The sequence below is a fragment of the Oryzias melastigma genome, linkage group LG18, assembly GCF_002922805.2.
Source record: "Oryzias melastigma strain HK-1 linkage group LG18, ASM292280v2, whole genome shotgun sequence".
Taxonomy (NCBI): domain Eukaryota; kingdom Metazoa; phylum Chordata; class Actinopteri; order Beloniformes; family Adrianichthyidae; genus Oryzias; species Oryzias melastigma.
Genome location: NC_050529.1, coordinates 18,267,328 through 18,283,832, shown reverse-complemented (window position 1 = coordinate 18,283,832; position 16,505 = coordinate 18,267,328). Strand labels below are relative to the sequence as shown.

The window sequence follows — 16,505 nt, the reverse complement described above, 5'->3', positions numbered from 1 at the left end:
AATAACTTTCAATATTTTACTCTCCATAAAAATGTATTTTGTCAAAATTATACAAGTTAGAAATACGTGCAATTAACATCGGACCATTAATAACAATAAAATTAAATTATCTGGAAGGCCGGATATATATTTTGAGAATAATTTTTCTCATTTTTTATTTGTATCTTATGCTGAGGCTTGTTTTGTAGATTAATTACATTTTTGATTGGTCACTTTATTGTTTTCCTTTGTATAAACTTGACTTTTACATTATTTTTTTTATTTATTTATATTCTTCTTATCAAGTGTTTCTTTTGTCAATTTTCTTGATTTTTTCAGGGGTTTTCTTTTTCTTTCTTTTTTTATAATTTTTTTTACTTCCCAAGTATTCTTTTTTTTTAATTATTAAGTGTACTTTTAGTCTAGTTTACTCTTTGCTTTCAGGGTGTTTTTTTTACCTTCCTTCTCCTGCTATTAGTAATTACACCCAAAATGTAAAACAAATAATAATAATAAATAAAAAATAGAATTGTTTAATATACGCGTACATGGGTGAGACATTGCTGTTATTGTTTATTGAGGGAGCTCCATGCAGGCACGTGATGTTCAAAACAAAATGTTACTTAGTCACGCAGAAAAATGGCGTCATGTCTTGTTTTGCGTTTATAGCCTTAACTGGAATGAGCCATAAATCAATAGTGAGATGACTGATCATTTCCGGAACAATAAATGAACAAATGTGTGGAGAAGACTGCCGCTTCCTGCTGATAATGATGAGGATTTTACAGCTAGTGGGAGTTGTTGTTTTTTCATTATTATTATTATTATTATTATTTATTCATTCATTTAAAAAAAAAGGTGTGTCTGCAGAGCCAATGACGTTGCAGCGTCAGCGTGCGTCATCCAGGGAGGACGGGATGGGGGGAGGGAGGGGGGTCTGCGCCTATAATAAACCCGAGGAGCAGTCCTTCTCCTCAGGCTGGACAGAAACGAGCTGCGCTTCAGCTGGAACCACTGAGCAGAAGATTTAACTTTAAAGAAGAAGAAGAAAAAAATCCTTTAAACAATTGAAATTCACAGTAAAATCTACATTTTTTTTCTTCTTGGAAACTCTGAGCGCATTTTTCATTTATTTTTTTATTTTTATTTATCCTAAAAGAAAGTTTGAGATTTGATCTCCAGCGATGTTTCCAGAGGCAAATAAAGGGTGAGTCCTCCTGTGAAGATCGTGTGTTAGTTTGATGCAGAGCACGTGGAGCGTTCAGGGACGTGAAATATGACAGCATGTGCGGGCCTGGAGGCCAAAGAGGGACGCGCGCATGCGCACTGGCCACCAGAGAGTCAAACGCTAAAAAGTTATTACAGGAGTCCCAAGTTAATAATAATAATAATAATTGCTGTTATAATTGCATTTGTTAAATTAAATATTTATTATCCAAAGTAAAAAATATATATATATATTTGTATAAAGTACTTAATAAAAAGTTTTTGAAGAATTTAAAGTGTTTTTATTCATTGTGTTAGGTAGATGGATTAATGCCTCCTTCTTTTAATGATTTCTAGCTACAGCTACGACGACTGCAAAGCCACTGCTGATTGGCTGCTGGCACAGACGGACATTAAGCCCAGAGTTGGTATTGTTTGTGGGTCGGGGCTCGGAGGACTAGCCGACCTGTTAAAGGACCAGGTGGCCTTCAACTACAAGGACATCCCCAACTTTCCTCAGAGCACAGGTGAGCCGAACAAACGTCTGAGCTGAGAACCTCCCACCTGCCAGGTACTTATGGTCTGGTTTGTTTCCTCAGTGCACGGGCATGCAGGACGGCTGGTGTTTGGCACCCTGAAGGGAAGGGCGTGCGTTTGCATGCAGGGTCGCTTCCACCTCTACGAGGGCTATGCCGTCCAGAGGGTGCGTGTTCCAGCAGCACGTTTTGCTCCTCCCCCTTTTTTGGCGCTCTTAATGATCAAATCTTTTTTGTTTTCAGATCACTCTTCCCATACGCATCTTTAAGCTGCTCGGTGTTGAGACGGTGATACTGACCAACGCCGCTGGGGGGCTGAACGAGGACTTCAAGGTGGGGGACATCATGGTGATCAAAGACCACATCAACCTGCCCGGCTTTGCTGGGAACAACCCTCTGGTTGGACCCAACGATGAGAGGTAGATGTTTGCGTCACGTCCTAAGCATTTCAGGATTAAGACCTTCCTGACCAGTTTTTGTTTTTTCCACAGATTTGGCGTCCGCTTCCCTTGCATGTCAGACGCATACGACCGAGAGCTGCAGCAGCTGGGCATGGACGTGGGTCAGGAGCTGGGATATGGAGATTTCCTGAAGGAGGGCGTGTACTGTGCGCTTGGCGGTCCGTCGTTTGAGACGATTGCTGAGTGTCGCATGCTGCAAAAACTGGGTGTAGATGCAGTTGGTGAGCAGCTTTTATACATACATTTTTTAATTATAATATCAATAAATAATGAAAATGCACATTTCCTTTGTTGGTATTTTTAAAAATTTAAAAAACGTTTTATCTAACAGCAAACCATCCTTTTTTATTACTCACTATATCCCTTTAGGGGTCATGGGGTCACCGTAGCCTGTCCCAGTTACCGTTTGGCGAATGCTCATAAAACTTCAAGTTTTACAAACATATCAGCCAGCAAGGCCAAGTGGACCCCATATGGTTTAAAATTGGGCTGAAAATGTGCGCCCCAAATGGGTTTGTCCACAGTTTCCATGGTGGCCCCACCTGTATTTGCCCACATTGGGTTAAGTGGGAACTTAGTAGGCTAGCTCGCTAAGCTAGCCAGCCGCCTAGTGGACAATGTAGCGAGCTAGCGAGGAGCTGGCAGAGCTATCTCGTCGTGCTATCCTTTAGGCGGCTGGCTAGCGTCCACCAAGCAGCTGCGTAGCGTAGCAAGCCGACCTACTGAGTGCCCATTTAAGCCAATAGCTTAGCGAGCTAACTCTCCCGGCCTTTCCAAGCTCACTACGCTGTCCACTAGGCGGCTCGCTATGCTAGCCAGCCACCTAGTGGACAACGTAGCTAGCTAGCGAGGGGCTAGCAGAGCTATCACGCTATGGTGTCCACTAGGTGGCTGGCTAACATAGCAAGCAGGCCTACTGAGTGCCCATTTAAGCCAATAGCTTAGCGAGCTAGCTCTCCCGGCCTTTCCTAGCTCACTACGTTGTCCCCTAGGTGGCTGGCTATGCTAGCTTAACTTTAGTCAAGCTAGAGAGGGGATAGCAGGGCTATCACACTATGGTGCCCACTAGGAGGCTGGCTAGCGTAGTAAGCAGGGCCATTATCGTAGTGAGCTAGCTCACTGTCCACCTGGCTAGCGTAGCGAGGATGCGCTTCATTAAAAAAAAAAAAAAAAAAAAAAATCCCAAAGTTATCCTCTTGGAACAAGACAACATTATATTTCAGATTCTAAACCACGTGTCAAAGTCAAAGCCCAGGGGCCGGATCCGGCCCTCCAGATCATTTTATTTTATCGTTATTAATGGCCCGATGTTATCTTGTTCTTATTTCTGACTTGTATAATTTTGACAAAATATGTTTTTATTCTGGAATAATATTCCTGCCTTTTTATTCATAGTTGTGTTAAAAAGTTAAGTTTTTAAAATGTAGTCTTAGCGTGTTTAATAAATGTTTATCCTATTCGGAGTGTTTTAGACACCCTGTGCGATTGAGTTTGACACCCACAGTCTAATATCACATGTAATTAGAGGTCAAAAATCAACCCAACTTTTTCCTCTGCAGGCATGAGCACAGTTCACGAGGTAGTGGTCGCCCGCCACTGCGGCATGCGCGTCTTCGCCCTCTCGCTAATCACCAACCAGGCAGTGGTGGACTACGACAGCGAGGAGAAGGCCAACCACGAAGAGGTCCTTCAAGCCGGGAAGCAGCGAGGCCTGCAGATGGAGCACCTGGTGTCCACCATGGTGACCCGGATCGAGCACAACAACAACTACATCTGAGAACAAGGACTTAGTCACGGCTTCTCTTTACTGTCAAACCAAAGAAAATCTGTCTGTATGTGCAAGTCTCTAAAACGGTTCCCTCCTCTGTGCTGTATAGGACACACATTCCTTTAATTGGTTTTCTGACAGAAAAAAAGCCATTTTTGTGTTTTAGCAGAAACATTTTTTAAAAAACTTGTTCTGCTATGGATCCATCCCAGATGTTTTTGTGTATTATTATTCTAACTTATGATCCACTTTTAAAAGCCTCTGCAATTTAACTTAACAATGATCATAAATCGACTGTAAAAATGTAATATTGCTTGTGTACACCGAGTGTATTAGTGCTTGTTTTTTTAATATGACTGTTGTTACTAAAAGTGTTATTTATTACTGAACTCAGTTTGTGTGCTTTTCTTGATAAATTACATTTCTATCATTCATAAAAACACAAATCTATATCTATGGCTGTTTAAAGTCTTTAAAATCCACTTCTGATCATCTTTTGATTTGTTTTAAAATTGTCCTTTTGGCCAAAATTAATTGTTTTCTACACTGAAATAAGTGAAACGTTAAATCAAATAAAAGTTTGATAGTTCTGTAATTAACCAACTCAAAAGTTTTATTTTATACAAAATAAATCATTTTAAATGTAAGAAATTACAGAACTCTTGCTAATTGTTTCACTTTTTACAGCGTAGGACATAGTTTCTGCTGAGCGGCAAGAGTTTATTAGAAATTTACCTCAGAGTTGTGGGCGGGATCGTAAGCCTGCCCTTAGTTCCCGACATCCATTTGTTTTAAATGTTTTCCCATTAGCTTACAGCCCCTCATGTCTCAATCTAACATTATCGATGCAACAAAAATGTCAGTTTTGAGCTAGATGCTAACTCAGACGATGAAAAAAAGATATACGAGTAGGGCTGTGTCACCAATAATTTCAAGATTTGATTTGATTCATAATATTTTAAACTATTAATTTTATTTTATTCAGTTTTGTTTTTTGCTACATTGTTGTTTCTTCAAATCTTAGCATGAATTCTCATGAGAGAAGGGTAACATCACTGAAAAAAACGTTTTTTTTTGTCAGAAAAGGACATTGATAAAGATCGATCTCTAGTTTTATGAATCGATTATTTGTTTACTGAATTCAGATCGATTAATCAAATTCTTTAAACCCACCTCTATGTTCAAGTGGATGCATCTGAATGGAGTGAAGCAGGGAACTTATGAATTTTCTACATCAAAAAATTCAATATTTTCAAGAGGATCTGATGGCAGCAGACAAGATGGCGGCTGAAAATCATTAGCCGGAAGAGGAAATTCCACAAGATTTCAGAGTTGTAGCCACTTTTATTACAACCTTTTTTAAGTGTTCAGGATTAGCTTAAAATGTGTCAAAAGAGGTTAAACACTTTATTTTCATAAATCGTTCAGATTTGTAAAACTGTTAAGGCTTTTACATTGGAGCTTTAGCTACATTAGCGCTTTATCTCCAGCCTAGTCTTTACGTTTGATCGCAGTTAGCTTGCGCTAATCCCCTTTGTGTGATCAACATGTATCAGCTCCAACATGGAGAAAATCAATTTTGGACCAATTTAAAATGACTTTATATTAGTAATAGGTTGCAAAAGTAAAAAAAAAAAAAGCCCCTTTAAAGTGTTGTTTACAGCGCTAAACTACTTAGCTAATTCACATTATGTAAGGAGTTATGGTGTGCTAAAGAGCATTGTAGGTTTTGACAGAAACATCTCAGGTTGTAAAGGTTCAAAGCTTTAAAAAAGTATGTTCGAATTGAAGATATATCAGTCATTTTCTGACTGAAATCTGCCGGTGGGGGGTTGATTTCCAGTCTTGGACTTCCTTCCGCCATCTTTTCTGCTGTCAGATACCCCTCATAATTATCAACTAGATTTTTTTCTGATTCACAACACTTTAAATAAAAAAAAAATACCCATAAATGCAATTTTGAGCTTAATTTCCTTTTTAAAATGTCCTCAATCGTCAGAAAAATGCAGCAACAACGTGCTAAAAACACCAGAAAAACCAGTGAGTCTTTAAAGAGTTATGATGTCAAAGCAGAACACCAAAATTAGAGAAATCTAGATGTTTATTTCGAAAGTGAGAGGTTGAACAAAGAAAGGTGCACTGTAAAGCAGATGGAGTCCAGGTTCAAGGTGGATCCTGTAAACATTAAACTGTTACATAAGCATTACATTGCAATACCTGAACACAGGTCAGCATGAAGCTTAAAAAGCTGCTTTTTCATGAGAAATATTTCAGATTTAAAAACAAAAGAACACCAAAGCTGAAAAACTGGCTATAAAGAGTGTTTATTATATATGAAATACTTAAAGGTTTAATGCTGGAGAGGAAAAAATAAAATCACAACACTATGTTATTCAGAAGTGACGGGTAAATCTCATAAAGTAAACACTTTGTTTCCCAGATAAAAACCAGTTTGGGGTTCACATCGCATGCTCCAAACATATCCATCCATCTTACATAAATATTCACCACCACCACCTCTAAACATTGAACATATCTTCCTAAAACAAAAATAAAAAATCAGATGTCTTTGTCAGAAAAACCCCACATGAATAGCAGGTGTACATTAAAGCTGGGACACAAAGAAGTAAACACATTCCCTATAATACAGTGCAATCCCATCGTCTCTGCATAAACATGAAGGACTGCTCAAGTTTGGCACAAAGTTTGGCAAAAGTTGGAAGACTGTAAGCAACACCCACATGTACGCCAAAAAAAACAAACAAAAAAAACCCTTTTTTATTCATATATGTCTCCTAATTCCTCTCCTTAGAGGTGATGCAGCATCATACAGTTAAAAAACAACTTATAGGCATTTCAATTTAATGGAAAATCAATTAAAATCCATTAAAGATAAACCTTAAAAAATGTGGATTTTAAACAGTTTATTACAGGGAAATCTTGGAATTACCGAAAGATAAACAAATCAACTAAATCCCTTCACATTCTTTTATGATTGTTGACACGTTAAGGAAAATCCTTCACTGTTTGCATATCTATAATATTCATCCTCATTCAAAGGGGTTAAAATGGCACTCGTGGTCTTTGTGCATTTCAGTTTTCTCATTAATTATTGTCAAAATCAATCTTGTGTTAATAATGTTTGGTCCTCTGTGACCTCAAATCCAAAAGCTAAAATGTAACTTTCACTGATATAATGTTGCTACGCTTTAAAAAAAAAAGAAAAAGTTTACCAGAAGATCACGGACATCAGTTCAAGGAGGTAAAAATGTCTGCCAGCACCAAGAGTGAGCTACAGTATTTATGGAGTGGATCGATTTTTTTTTTCATGCAGGCACTGCGATCGTGAATGTCGGCTCTTCTGAAGCGTTTGACTGGTGGAACGGAGGAAGAACTGGTTCAGAGAAGGCACTTCTGAAACAGTGAAGCCTGGAGCAGCAGGTCTAGGCAAACATGGTCAGGGTGATCCACTGTAGGACGGAGAGGAATATCCAGGATTAGTGTTAAAATGAAAAAAAATTAAAAAGTGAGTTGTTTCTAATTGTGACGACAAACCTGAAAGAAGTTGAGGGAAATTTGACCGTCTCCATCTGTGTCCAAAGTCTTAAAGGTTTCTGCAGAGAAAGAAAAACAAAAAAAAGACGTTAGCTTTTTGCTTTTCTGTGGCTACAAAATAAGAGAATTTCTTTATAGTTTTGTTACAGTTGAACAATAAAGAGGCAAAAAAATGTTTCAATCATTTTAGATCTATTGTTAGTGTTCCCAGTGGGCTTTAATCTGCCGTTTTTAGCTACAATCAGAAAACGTGTTGTTTTCTAGGACATCGGCCTACAGCTTCTCTCTACCCCTAAATTTAGCACTTCAAACACTATATAGCGCGTTAGCCATTTTGTAGTGCTGTCCAAATCTACAATTCCAAAATCAAGTGCACTAGAAATTTCCCAGAAGTCTTTGCGGAAAAACTAGCATGCATCGATGCTTACTACAATAGCGAATATAGACCACAATGCATTGCGGTCGAACAAGTTTTGCGATAAAAACATGTTTAAATGTATTGTTTTGATAAACCATCCACATTTTCATCATCAGAGAACAGTAGAGTCACAAATAGACGTCGTGAAATGTTTGTATTGATTTGATTTTTACTTTGTAAAATTTATGACGTCATATCCACCGTTTAGAGCACATTTGTCAAAGTCAAGGGCCGGGGGCCTTTTATTTTATTGTTATTAATGGCCCGATGTTATCTTGAGCTTATTTCTAACTTGTAGAATTTTAACAAAATGTATTTTTATGGAGAGTAAAATATTAAAAGCTATTTAAGGTTTATTTATTCTGGAATAATATTCCTGCCTTTTTATTATTTATAATTATGTTAAAAACTTTTGGTTCTAAAGTTTTAAAAATTGGCATTCTGCTAGCTTTTTGGACTTTTTTGGCATTCACTAAAATGTTTTAGGCTATTTTGGACTTTAGCTAATATTTTAGCTACATGCTAGCTGTTTTGGCAACTTTTGAAATCTTTTTAGGATATTTGGAAGTTTAGCTATTTTTCAGCTACATACTAGCTGTTTTGGCTATCCTAAGTTTTTTGTTTTTAGGCTAACTTGCCATTTAGCTAATATTCGAGCTGGCTATGAGCTTCAGCTTTTTTCAGCTTTTAGCTTAATTGATTTTCTCTTTCAGCTTCAGTGATCTCAGCTATCAGCTTCAGCGTTTTCAGAAAGTACTTGTTTGCCACACTTTCAACCTTTTTCAAACAGCTGCTGATTCACAACAATTTGTACAAAGAAATATTAAGAAATGCAGTTTTGAGCTCAATTTCTTTATGTCCTTTATCCTGAGAAAATGTCACGAAAACATGATAGAAACGCAAAAAATCTAATTTTTCATCAGAGTGGGAGGATTTAAAAAGATAAATAAGTCAACTCACTAAACATGGTCTCCAGTCTGACCAGACAGGTGACAAAGTTGTCAAAGTCGACGCTCATGTCCTCCTCTGTGTACCGCAGGATGATCAGCTGGAACAAGTGGTTGGTCAGCTTGAAGCCTAGAGACCCAAACCAACAGTAATGGATTAAATCAAGTATGAGAAAAGACGAAATGAAATGAATAAATAAAGGAAAAATGAACAGTACCTGCAGATTCAAGAGCAATTCTCATCTCATAGGAGCTCATGGTGCCAGATTTGTCCAAGTCAAACTGTCTGAAGATGGTCTAACGGCACAAAAAAGACAAGAGTGGTGATCAAAATCAACAAAATGTAAGAAAAGGGGAAAAAATTGATTTTGAGCTATAAAAAAAAAGGTAAAATTTGGTGTTTTTCTACATTTCTAGCGTCATTTCCTTATAAACTTGTACCAATTAGGCTAAAATAAACATGTACGAAGGATCATTTCTGTTTTTCTTCATACTTTGAGGCAACAGCCTAAAGCTTTTTTTCACATGAGTCCCCCCTCACCAGGTATCTCTTAATCTTTTCCCAGAGCACATGGAACTCTGTCAGGCCCAGTTTCCCGCTGCCGTCCGTCTTTGTAAAGACGTTCAGGAACATTTGATGAACAGAAAGGAACTTAAAATTATTCGGATACTTTTTTTTTTTTTTAAATCTCAGTCTTATTGTGAGGATACGTCCATGAGGTTGATCATACTACGACAAGCCTCAGGTGTAAAACCGTCCGTTTTCAGGTCCTTATCTGGTTTTTGAGAAAAAGAAAAGCACAATAAATCATAAAGTAATGATCGTAAACTTAGAAGTGAACTGAAATGAGTTCTAACGTTTGCTGATGATCTTGTTGAGAATGTTCTGGAGCTCTGTGACACTGATCTCCATGTCCTGTTGACACAAACACAGGTCAGTTACCCCGACGGCGTCCAACAACACCAACAGTACAGGAGGAAAACGGCCTCACCGGTCCTGCCAGCTGTCTGAAGAGACTCTTAAAGCCGGCGTCAATCTGGCTCTCATCCAGGCGAATCTTTAAAGAAAAAAAGAGAAAAAAGATGTAGGATTAATAAAAAATATTGCATCCAAGCAGTAAGAGGAAAAAATGGGAGGTGAGATCCTACCTCTTTAGGAAGATCGGCTACTACATCATCGTCCAGCTCCCTAAAATCAAAAAAGGAAAACTGGTTATTCATCTGAAAAACTAATTATTTAACATTTCTATGGAGTCGAATCAGGATAAGCTTGAAGTAAATGAAAACCAAATTGTACATTTTAAAAATACTCATAAAAAAGGGGGAAATTTTTTTTAATTGAATATATATATGTTTTTAAGCTTAAACAAAATATTAGAAAAGTGTAAATTTGAATAAAATTGGATTAAAAAAAAACTGGTGCCAAATATAAAATCATATTTATTTATAGTAGTTGGAGTTTTGTTTTTTCCACTTTTTTCGTTCATCTCACTCTTCACTTTTAATCCTCAATTTAGAGATTTAATTCTATTATTTTTTTAGATGTTAAGCCGACTTTTACATGGAGCTCATCAGCTACTGGGACAGGATTGACATCACGTTATGGTTGTTTTAGATGCATTATTTTCTTTATTCATTGCAACAATAACTAAATGTTTTCAGCAAAAGTCAATTTTTTGTTTCACTTCTCTTTTGTTGGTGTGATGGATGATTTAATGTTAAAGAAAATTAGATTAACGTCATACTATTCTTATTTTTTTCTCTTTTTTATTTTTTTTAATGTGGAATTGTGATTGTGCCTCCAGTGACTTTGAGGAATAAGGTTGGGATTTTTGTTTTTTTACTATTAGTTGTACATATTTAGATTTTTTTTTCTTTATTAATATTTGTTGTATCTTAATTTGCCAGAATGTTTTGTGTTTTTCTTTTTTACCGATTGATGTATTTGTTAAATGGGGCAGACAATATATGTTTTTCTTCTTTTTTCTTTGTTTATTTTTTGCTTTATGTTTGAGCTGGTAAATCAGGGTGGTACTGCATGTTTTTTTCTTTTATTGGATTAAAAAAAAGATTTCTGGCTTTATTTCCTTTCCTTTTTCCAAAATGTATTTTCTCTTGAGATCTATTCTTTGAAATTGATCTCTAAAGGATGATCTAGAGAAAGACACATCTATAAAAATAATTCAAAAATGAATATTTAAAATACAATTTGATAAAAAACAAAGTAGATTTTCTATTTTTAAAAACTCTCTTATATTGATTAAATCTTTTTATTTATTTATTCAACTTTTCGCTAATTTGATAAGATCTTCAAAAAGTTTTTGTTTTACAATTATTTGTATATATTTATAAAAACAAAAATTTTTATTGACTATTGTAGAAAATAATTTAGTTTTTTTTAATTCAACTCCCTCCAACAATCTTGGCCGTCTTCAGAATCCGCTCACTCTGAATCTGCAGGTTTCTCCGAGAACACTCGGAGGACGAAGTCGGCTTCTTTGTTGGGCTCAAAGGTGGAGGGAACAACGATGTACTCTCCAGCCGGCAGCCGCAGCCGAGAGCTGACCTCCCGCAGGTTGATGAAGAGTTCGGATCGAGCGCTGGAGGCGTGGCTGAGGAAGAAGTCTCGTTTGAGGTGGACATTGGAGCTCCCTTTAAACTGACGGGAGAGTTCAGAGTTAGTATGACTTGACAACAAACATCTATTCTTTAAGAAACTTTAGAGGAATTAAAATTTGCTTGTTTAAATGTTAACATTTTTTTGGAAGATTAAATCTCAAAATTGTAACGGAGAAGAGCTCACCTCATCTGGAACCTAAAAAAATAGTGGAAAAAAAGGAAAATTACTATAAAAACACACAAAAAAGTGAAATAATCTGTTTTTTTTGCAGGTCACTGACTTCATACAAAGCGAATCCTATAGTTTCCATGTCTTTGCCCTCTTGCCGTTTCTTCCTGCGGTCTTTCTGCATGAGGCCGACCAAAAAGCTGCAGTCTGGTTTTCCGGGGACGTCTGGGTGCTGAAGGCTGATCTTAAACTGAGGGTTCAGCCAGAACGTGGCTGCGAACAAGAAGGTAAAACGTCAAATTATTTATCTTTTTTTAGGCTAGAATTGAGCCTACAGCTGTCCAAAATAATGCAAATGCAGGGGATAAAATATGTACATCATTACTCCCAAATTTTTGGGTCAAAATTAGTATTATTATTGACAATGATTAAGAAATCATCATTAAAAGCTTCTTTCTGCTAATAAAATCATTATTTTTAAATGAAATCTTGAGCCCTTCAATTTTTTTGCTATGCCCCTGTATTGTGTATGCCAGCCCATCTGGGCTTTCAAGAATCACTAAAATATATATATTTTATTTTTTGCTACTGCTTTATATTCATAATAATAATAGAACTGTTTGAAACACATATTTTAATCATTTGTATTTGCCTTCCACTCTGCTGTTCTCATTTGTCACCCTTCCAAAGTCGACAAATGTCGTACTTCCACCCCTACATAACAGACAAAGACATTCATTTATAGTATTTCTACATCATATTTGTTCCTGTATGTGTGTAGTGATTTCCAGAAACTGAAAAGTCAGATGCGTACCAAGCAGAAATGTGGAATTTTCCTAAATTTTATGGAGGAATCAGGCCATTGTGTCTTGGATTATTGTTTAAATTGAAGTCACATTTGCATTCCATCTGAAAATGTATCCAAATTCCACCTCTCTGTCTCTAAGAGAGCTGCTTGTTTTAGATAAATAAATGAAGACTTTGTTTTCCTCCAACTTTAAGCATGACATACAAGAATTTTTTCTATTTTACTTGATTGTTGTTCATTTTTAAGTTTATTTTTCTCAGTTAAACAGCTTTCTTTTTTATCCATCTGTAGCCTGTTGAGTGTTTCTATCTATGGAGGTTTCATCATCATACCTGGGTAGTTTCTGCAGCCTCCGGCGGTACTTCCTCTCCTCCACTCCCCCTGAAACAACGAGGAGCTCCACTTTTTCATCTGGGTGTTATCCAGGGTGTCCGCCGTCAGATTGCAGATCTCCACGCGGCTGAACTCCCGCAGGAAGTCACTGAACGCCATCCTGAGAAGACGGAAAAAACGTCAGTATTTTGCTTCTAAAAGCAAAAAAAAAATGTTTTTTATGGATTGGATTAACATTTGCTACAGTAATTTTTTCCATGCTCACTCACCAAAATTCGCCGTCTTCGCTGCGGTTTTGTAGTCGATCCCTCACAGAACTATCCACTAAACTCCACTCTCTGGAGCTGAGAAGTTCGTAAAAAAAAAACAAATTTAACAACAGTGAAAAGAGTCACAAATGTTTGGCAGCTAAAGATCCACTAGGAATTTTAAACAGAATAAAAAATTTGCTTATATATATATTATATATGTGTATATATATATTATATATATGTATATATATATATATATATATATATATATATATATATATATATATATATATATATATATATATATATATATAAAATATATGTGTATATATAATATATATATATATATTATATATATACACGTACACACATAATTTTAAAATTGTCTGTTGGGGGTTTCAGCCTTATGGTTATTTACCTGAAATCAGTTTTAAGCTGTTCAAATATTTGGTCTGCAGTTTATGCGTATTTTACGTAGTTTATGTGCAACAATTTTGGAAATCTTTTGCAACTGAGCATGATTTTTACTAGATTTACCCGCGAATTTGTGGCTTTCCACGACAGTCCCCCATATGTCTAATGGACTTTTCACGTGGAAATCCCTCGATGTATATCTTTTGGATTGCATATGTGGCCCTCATTTCACATTACAATTATGTAGTTGATGACGAATCACTAATGAATCACATATAGAGCAATAATCACCTAATGTTCAAGCACGATTCGCAAATTCGTGGAATTTTCAGTCAATTTTGGGCCAGATTTGACTTTTACTTTTAGTTACATGCTCTTTGTGTTTTTTTCTCATACTTCTTCCCTAGTTCATTCTTAATACATCATGAAAATTTCTCTTAAAACCACAACTTTTCTTATTTTTTCCATGTATGTTTACATATGATCAATCATATGATAACCTTAAGCATAAATATCTGGTAAGAAATATGGTGTTATCAAGAATTCTTGTTTTAAGAAAAATTTCCAGCACCAAGACATGTTTTCTCAAAATTAGATTATTTTGCTATTTAAGAACTTTCTTGGTAAAACTATTTTACTCACAAAAAAAAAAAAAATCAAAAAAAAAAAATTCTTTCTACTTCATAAGATTCAACCTACAGTCATCGATTGGATGTCTTGCTAAGCCAAAACAAAGGTTAGACTGACATTTCTGTGACACACAAGTGTCACAGGGATGCTTCCATCCACAACAGATTACATCTCTTCTCTAAACATTTAGGCTTCATCTTAATTTCACTGTGGATCTTACACAAAGATTTTACACAAAGCTATGAGGGCTGAAAATGGGTCATATTTGTGATGAGACATGCAAGATAAACTGATAATAAGTTTGTATTTTCCAGAGAGTCCATGACAGTTTGCTGAATGGAAATATCTTTTCAGTCTGTATTTGTGCATTTAGTGAATTTTGTCCAAAGTCTCCTGAATCTGTAAACTACATAATGCAGCTGCTCTGAACTAACAACTAAATATATGATGTAACCACCCAGAAAAAACATGAAATTTAGGAAAATTATTGCAGTAGGTCATCATGTCCACCTTAATTAAAAGTGTAAAATTCAGATATTTGCTGAATTCAGATTTTTTCTATGCATTTTAGTAAATCTGAAGCATCAAAAAGCTTAATTTTTAGTCTAAAACACTCTCTCATTTATAAAGAAATAAAAAAAAAACCATATAAATGTTACTTGCTACAACCCAACATACTGCTCATAGTGTGGCTGAAGTCCCTGCAGGAGACTGCTGAGTATTTGAATGTGACAGTCTGACCCAAAAAGAAGCTATTTTTGGTGGAAACAAAGAGTTTAATGACTCATCATGTCAAAAAAGTAAAAAAAAGGAAACTGTATTAGATCAGAGAATAATCTCTATAAATGTTTCCACATAGAGCCTATTCTGAGATTTAACCATCCCAAAATAGAAAAGCAGCAAAAAAAAAAAAATCTTTTATTTTTTTAATTATGTAATTTTAATTGAGAATTCATGTTCTGAGTTTTACTAAATAAACTAAATCCAAATATGAACTGATTTGACTCTTTTTTGATTTAAAGTAATTCAAACAGTCATTTCTCGTTGGATTAAGTCATGGAACAGAAAATAATTTGACATTTTTCATTTTTTTGTTTCATTTTACATGAAGAATTGGACAAAACTTCATCTCTGTTTTGAAGAACAAGGAAGAAAGAGTAATTCCTCCTATTATTTGGGGAAATTGTTTTGGCTGGGGATTAATTTCAGAGTCCTATTAATGCATAAAATTAAAAACTATTTAGAAAAAACTGAAAAACTCCCAAAACAATGAAGTTGGTTAGTTTAAATAGCTGATCTCATCACTTTTTTTTTCTATTGTATTCATTTCCACTAAAACCTATACATTAAAACAAAACAAAACCTCTTATTTTTCTGCCCCTCATACATGCATCCATTCAACAAAAAGCGAAAATACATCTACAACTATGTACCCATTGTTCCTCAAAATAATTTGTAGTATATAAACACCAAAAACTGTTGAGAATAACATCAAAATCGGTGAAATCTTATCTCTTACTTGTCACTCCAGGGTCCGGTCCACTCCATCTCCCCCCACGGGTTCCTCATGCGAACCAGCTTAGTCATGCTTCCTCTGTACATCACCTGGGATCAATGAAAAGCAGTCATTTACACCTGCTGAATGATTATGCCATATTTGAAGAGCATGGAATAAATGCTGTAAAGCAGCAGGTAAACAGGCTCAGGTATGGATGACGGGAAGTGGGGGCGGGCTTGCTATATCCTATATCCTAAAAAAAAAATAAAAAATAAAAAAAAAACCTACTTTTTTTTTGCTAAAAAGGGCATAATATCCTGAAAAAAGAACAAATGATAATCAAAGTATGTTTTTAATGTTTTTAGATTTAATCACAAAATCTTGTTTGAAGCTTAATTAAAAAAACATTTGATTAATTTTAGTCAACACAGAAAAATGAGCAAAATATTTAACCAGTAATTCTCAAAATTAAACATTTAAGCATCAAAAAGATCAAAACAATTCCTCCTAATAATGTAATGTGCAAAGTTTAAAACTCATTTGAATTTATGCTGTAGTTTTTTATTGAAAAAAAATAATTATTTAGTTCTCAAAGATGAACTAAAGGCCAAAAACCAAACTGATGGTCATATAGGGGATCTGAGTTCCTCCATTTCCTGTCACTGCAGCAGCTCACCTCGTCCACGCCGGTCAACGAGTAGGCGTGTCCCTTTACCAGCTTCTTGAATGTGACAGCCTCCCTGTCGGAAGTATTGGTGATCTACAAGTAAAACATAAAAGAAGGTCACAAAATGAGGAGGTGATGAAATATGGGACCATCATTGGGGTATAAAGGTAAACTTCAGAGGCTGAGTCAGCAAACAGCTGTGGTCTGATGTAGTGTCTGTATGTGGAGGTCATTCGGTCTCTGCGT

General features: G+C 35.8%; 2 protein-coding genes and 1 long non-coding RNA gene across 3 annotated transcripts in view; 2 read left to right on the top strand and 1 right to left on the bottom strand.

Annotated features, from left to right (window-relative positions):
• The first annotated feature begins 892 nt into the window (after positions 1-892).
• Positions 893-4,339, top strand: pnp5a (purine nucleoside phosphorylase 5a). Its single transcript, XM_024287433.2, has 6 exons — positions 893-1,186; positions 1,543-1,712; positions 1,785-1,888; positions 1,965-2,140; positions 2,213-2,403; positions 3,742-4,339. The coding sequence occupies exons 1-6, from the start codon at positions 1,164-1,166 to the stop codon at positions 3,957-3,959; spliced, it is 882 nt and encodes a 293-aa protein (XP_024143201.1). The 5' UTR covers positions 893-1,163; the 3' UTR covers positions 3,960-4,339.
• LOC118600110 lies at positions 2,410-3,373 on the top strand. The gene is made up of 2 exons (XR_004949681.1): positions 2,410-3,008; positions 3,192-3,373. It is a non-coding gene; the product is annotated as an uncharacterized LOC118600110 (long non-coding RNA).
• A 1,694-nt stretch (positions 4,340-6,033) lies between the features above and the next one.
• The window catches only part of capn1 (calpain 1), a 32,867-nt gene continuing 22,395 nt past the window's right edge, over positions 6,034-16,505 (bottom strand). The window contains exons 7-22 of the mRNA XM_024288354.2: positions 16,269-16,352; positions 15,614-15,699; positions 13,069-13,143; positions 12,799-12,959; positions 11,771-11,931; positions 11,674-11,685; positions 11,318-11,529; positions 10,020-10,059; positions 9,863-9,928; positions 9,729-9,786; positions 9,582-9,646; positions 9,412-9,480; positions 9,089-9,167; positions 8,884-9,000; positions 7,506-7,564; positions 6,034-7,420 (exon numbers count right to left, since the gene is read on the bottom strand). Coding sequence (XP_024144122.1) covers positions 7,394-7,420; positions 7,506-7,564; positions 8,884-9,000; positions 9,089-9,167; positions 9,412-9,480; positions 9,582-9,646; positions 9,729-9,786; positions 9,863-9,928; positions 10,020-10,059; positions 11,318-11,529; positions 11,674-11,685; positions 11,771-11,931; positions 12,799-12,959; positions 13,069-13,143; positions 15,614-15,699; positions 16,269-16,352 — 1,371 coding nt within the window. The 3' untranslated portion in view covers positions 6,034-7,393. The remainder of the gene's footprint in view (positions 7,421-7,505; positions 7,565-8,883; positions 9,001-9,088; positions 9,168-9,411; positions 9,481-9,581; positions 9,647-9,728; positions 9,787-9,862; positions 9,929-10,019; positions 10,060-11,317; positions 11,530-11,673; positions 11,686-11,770; positions 11,932-12,798; positions 12,960-13,068; positions 13,144-15,613; positions 15,700-16,268; positions 16,353-16,505) is intronic.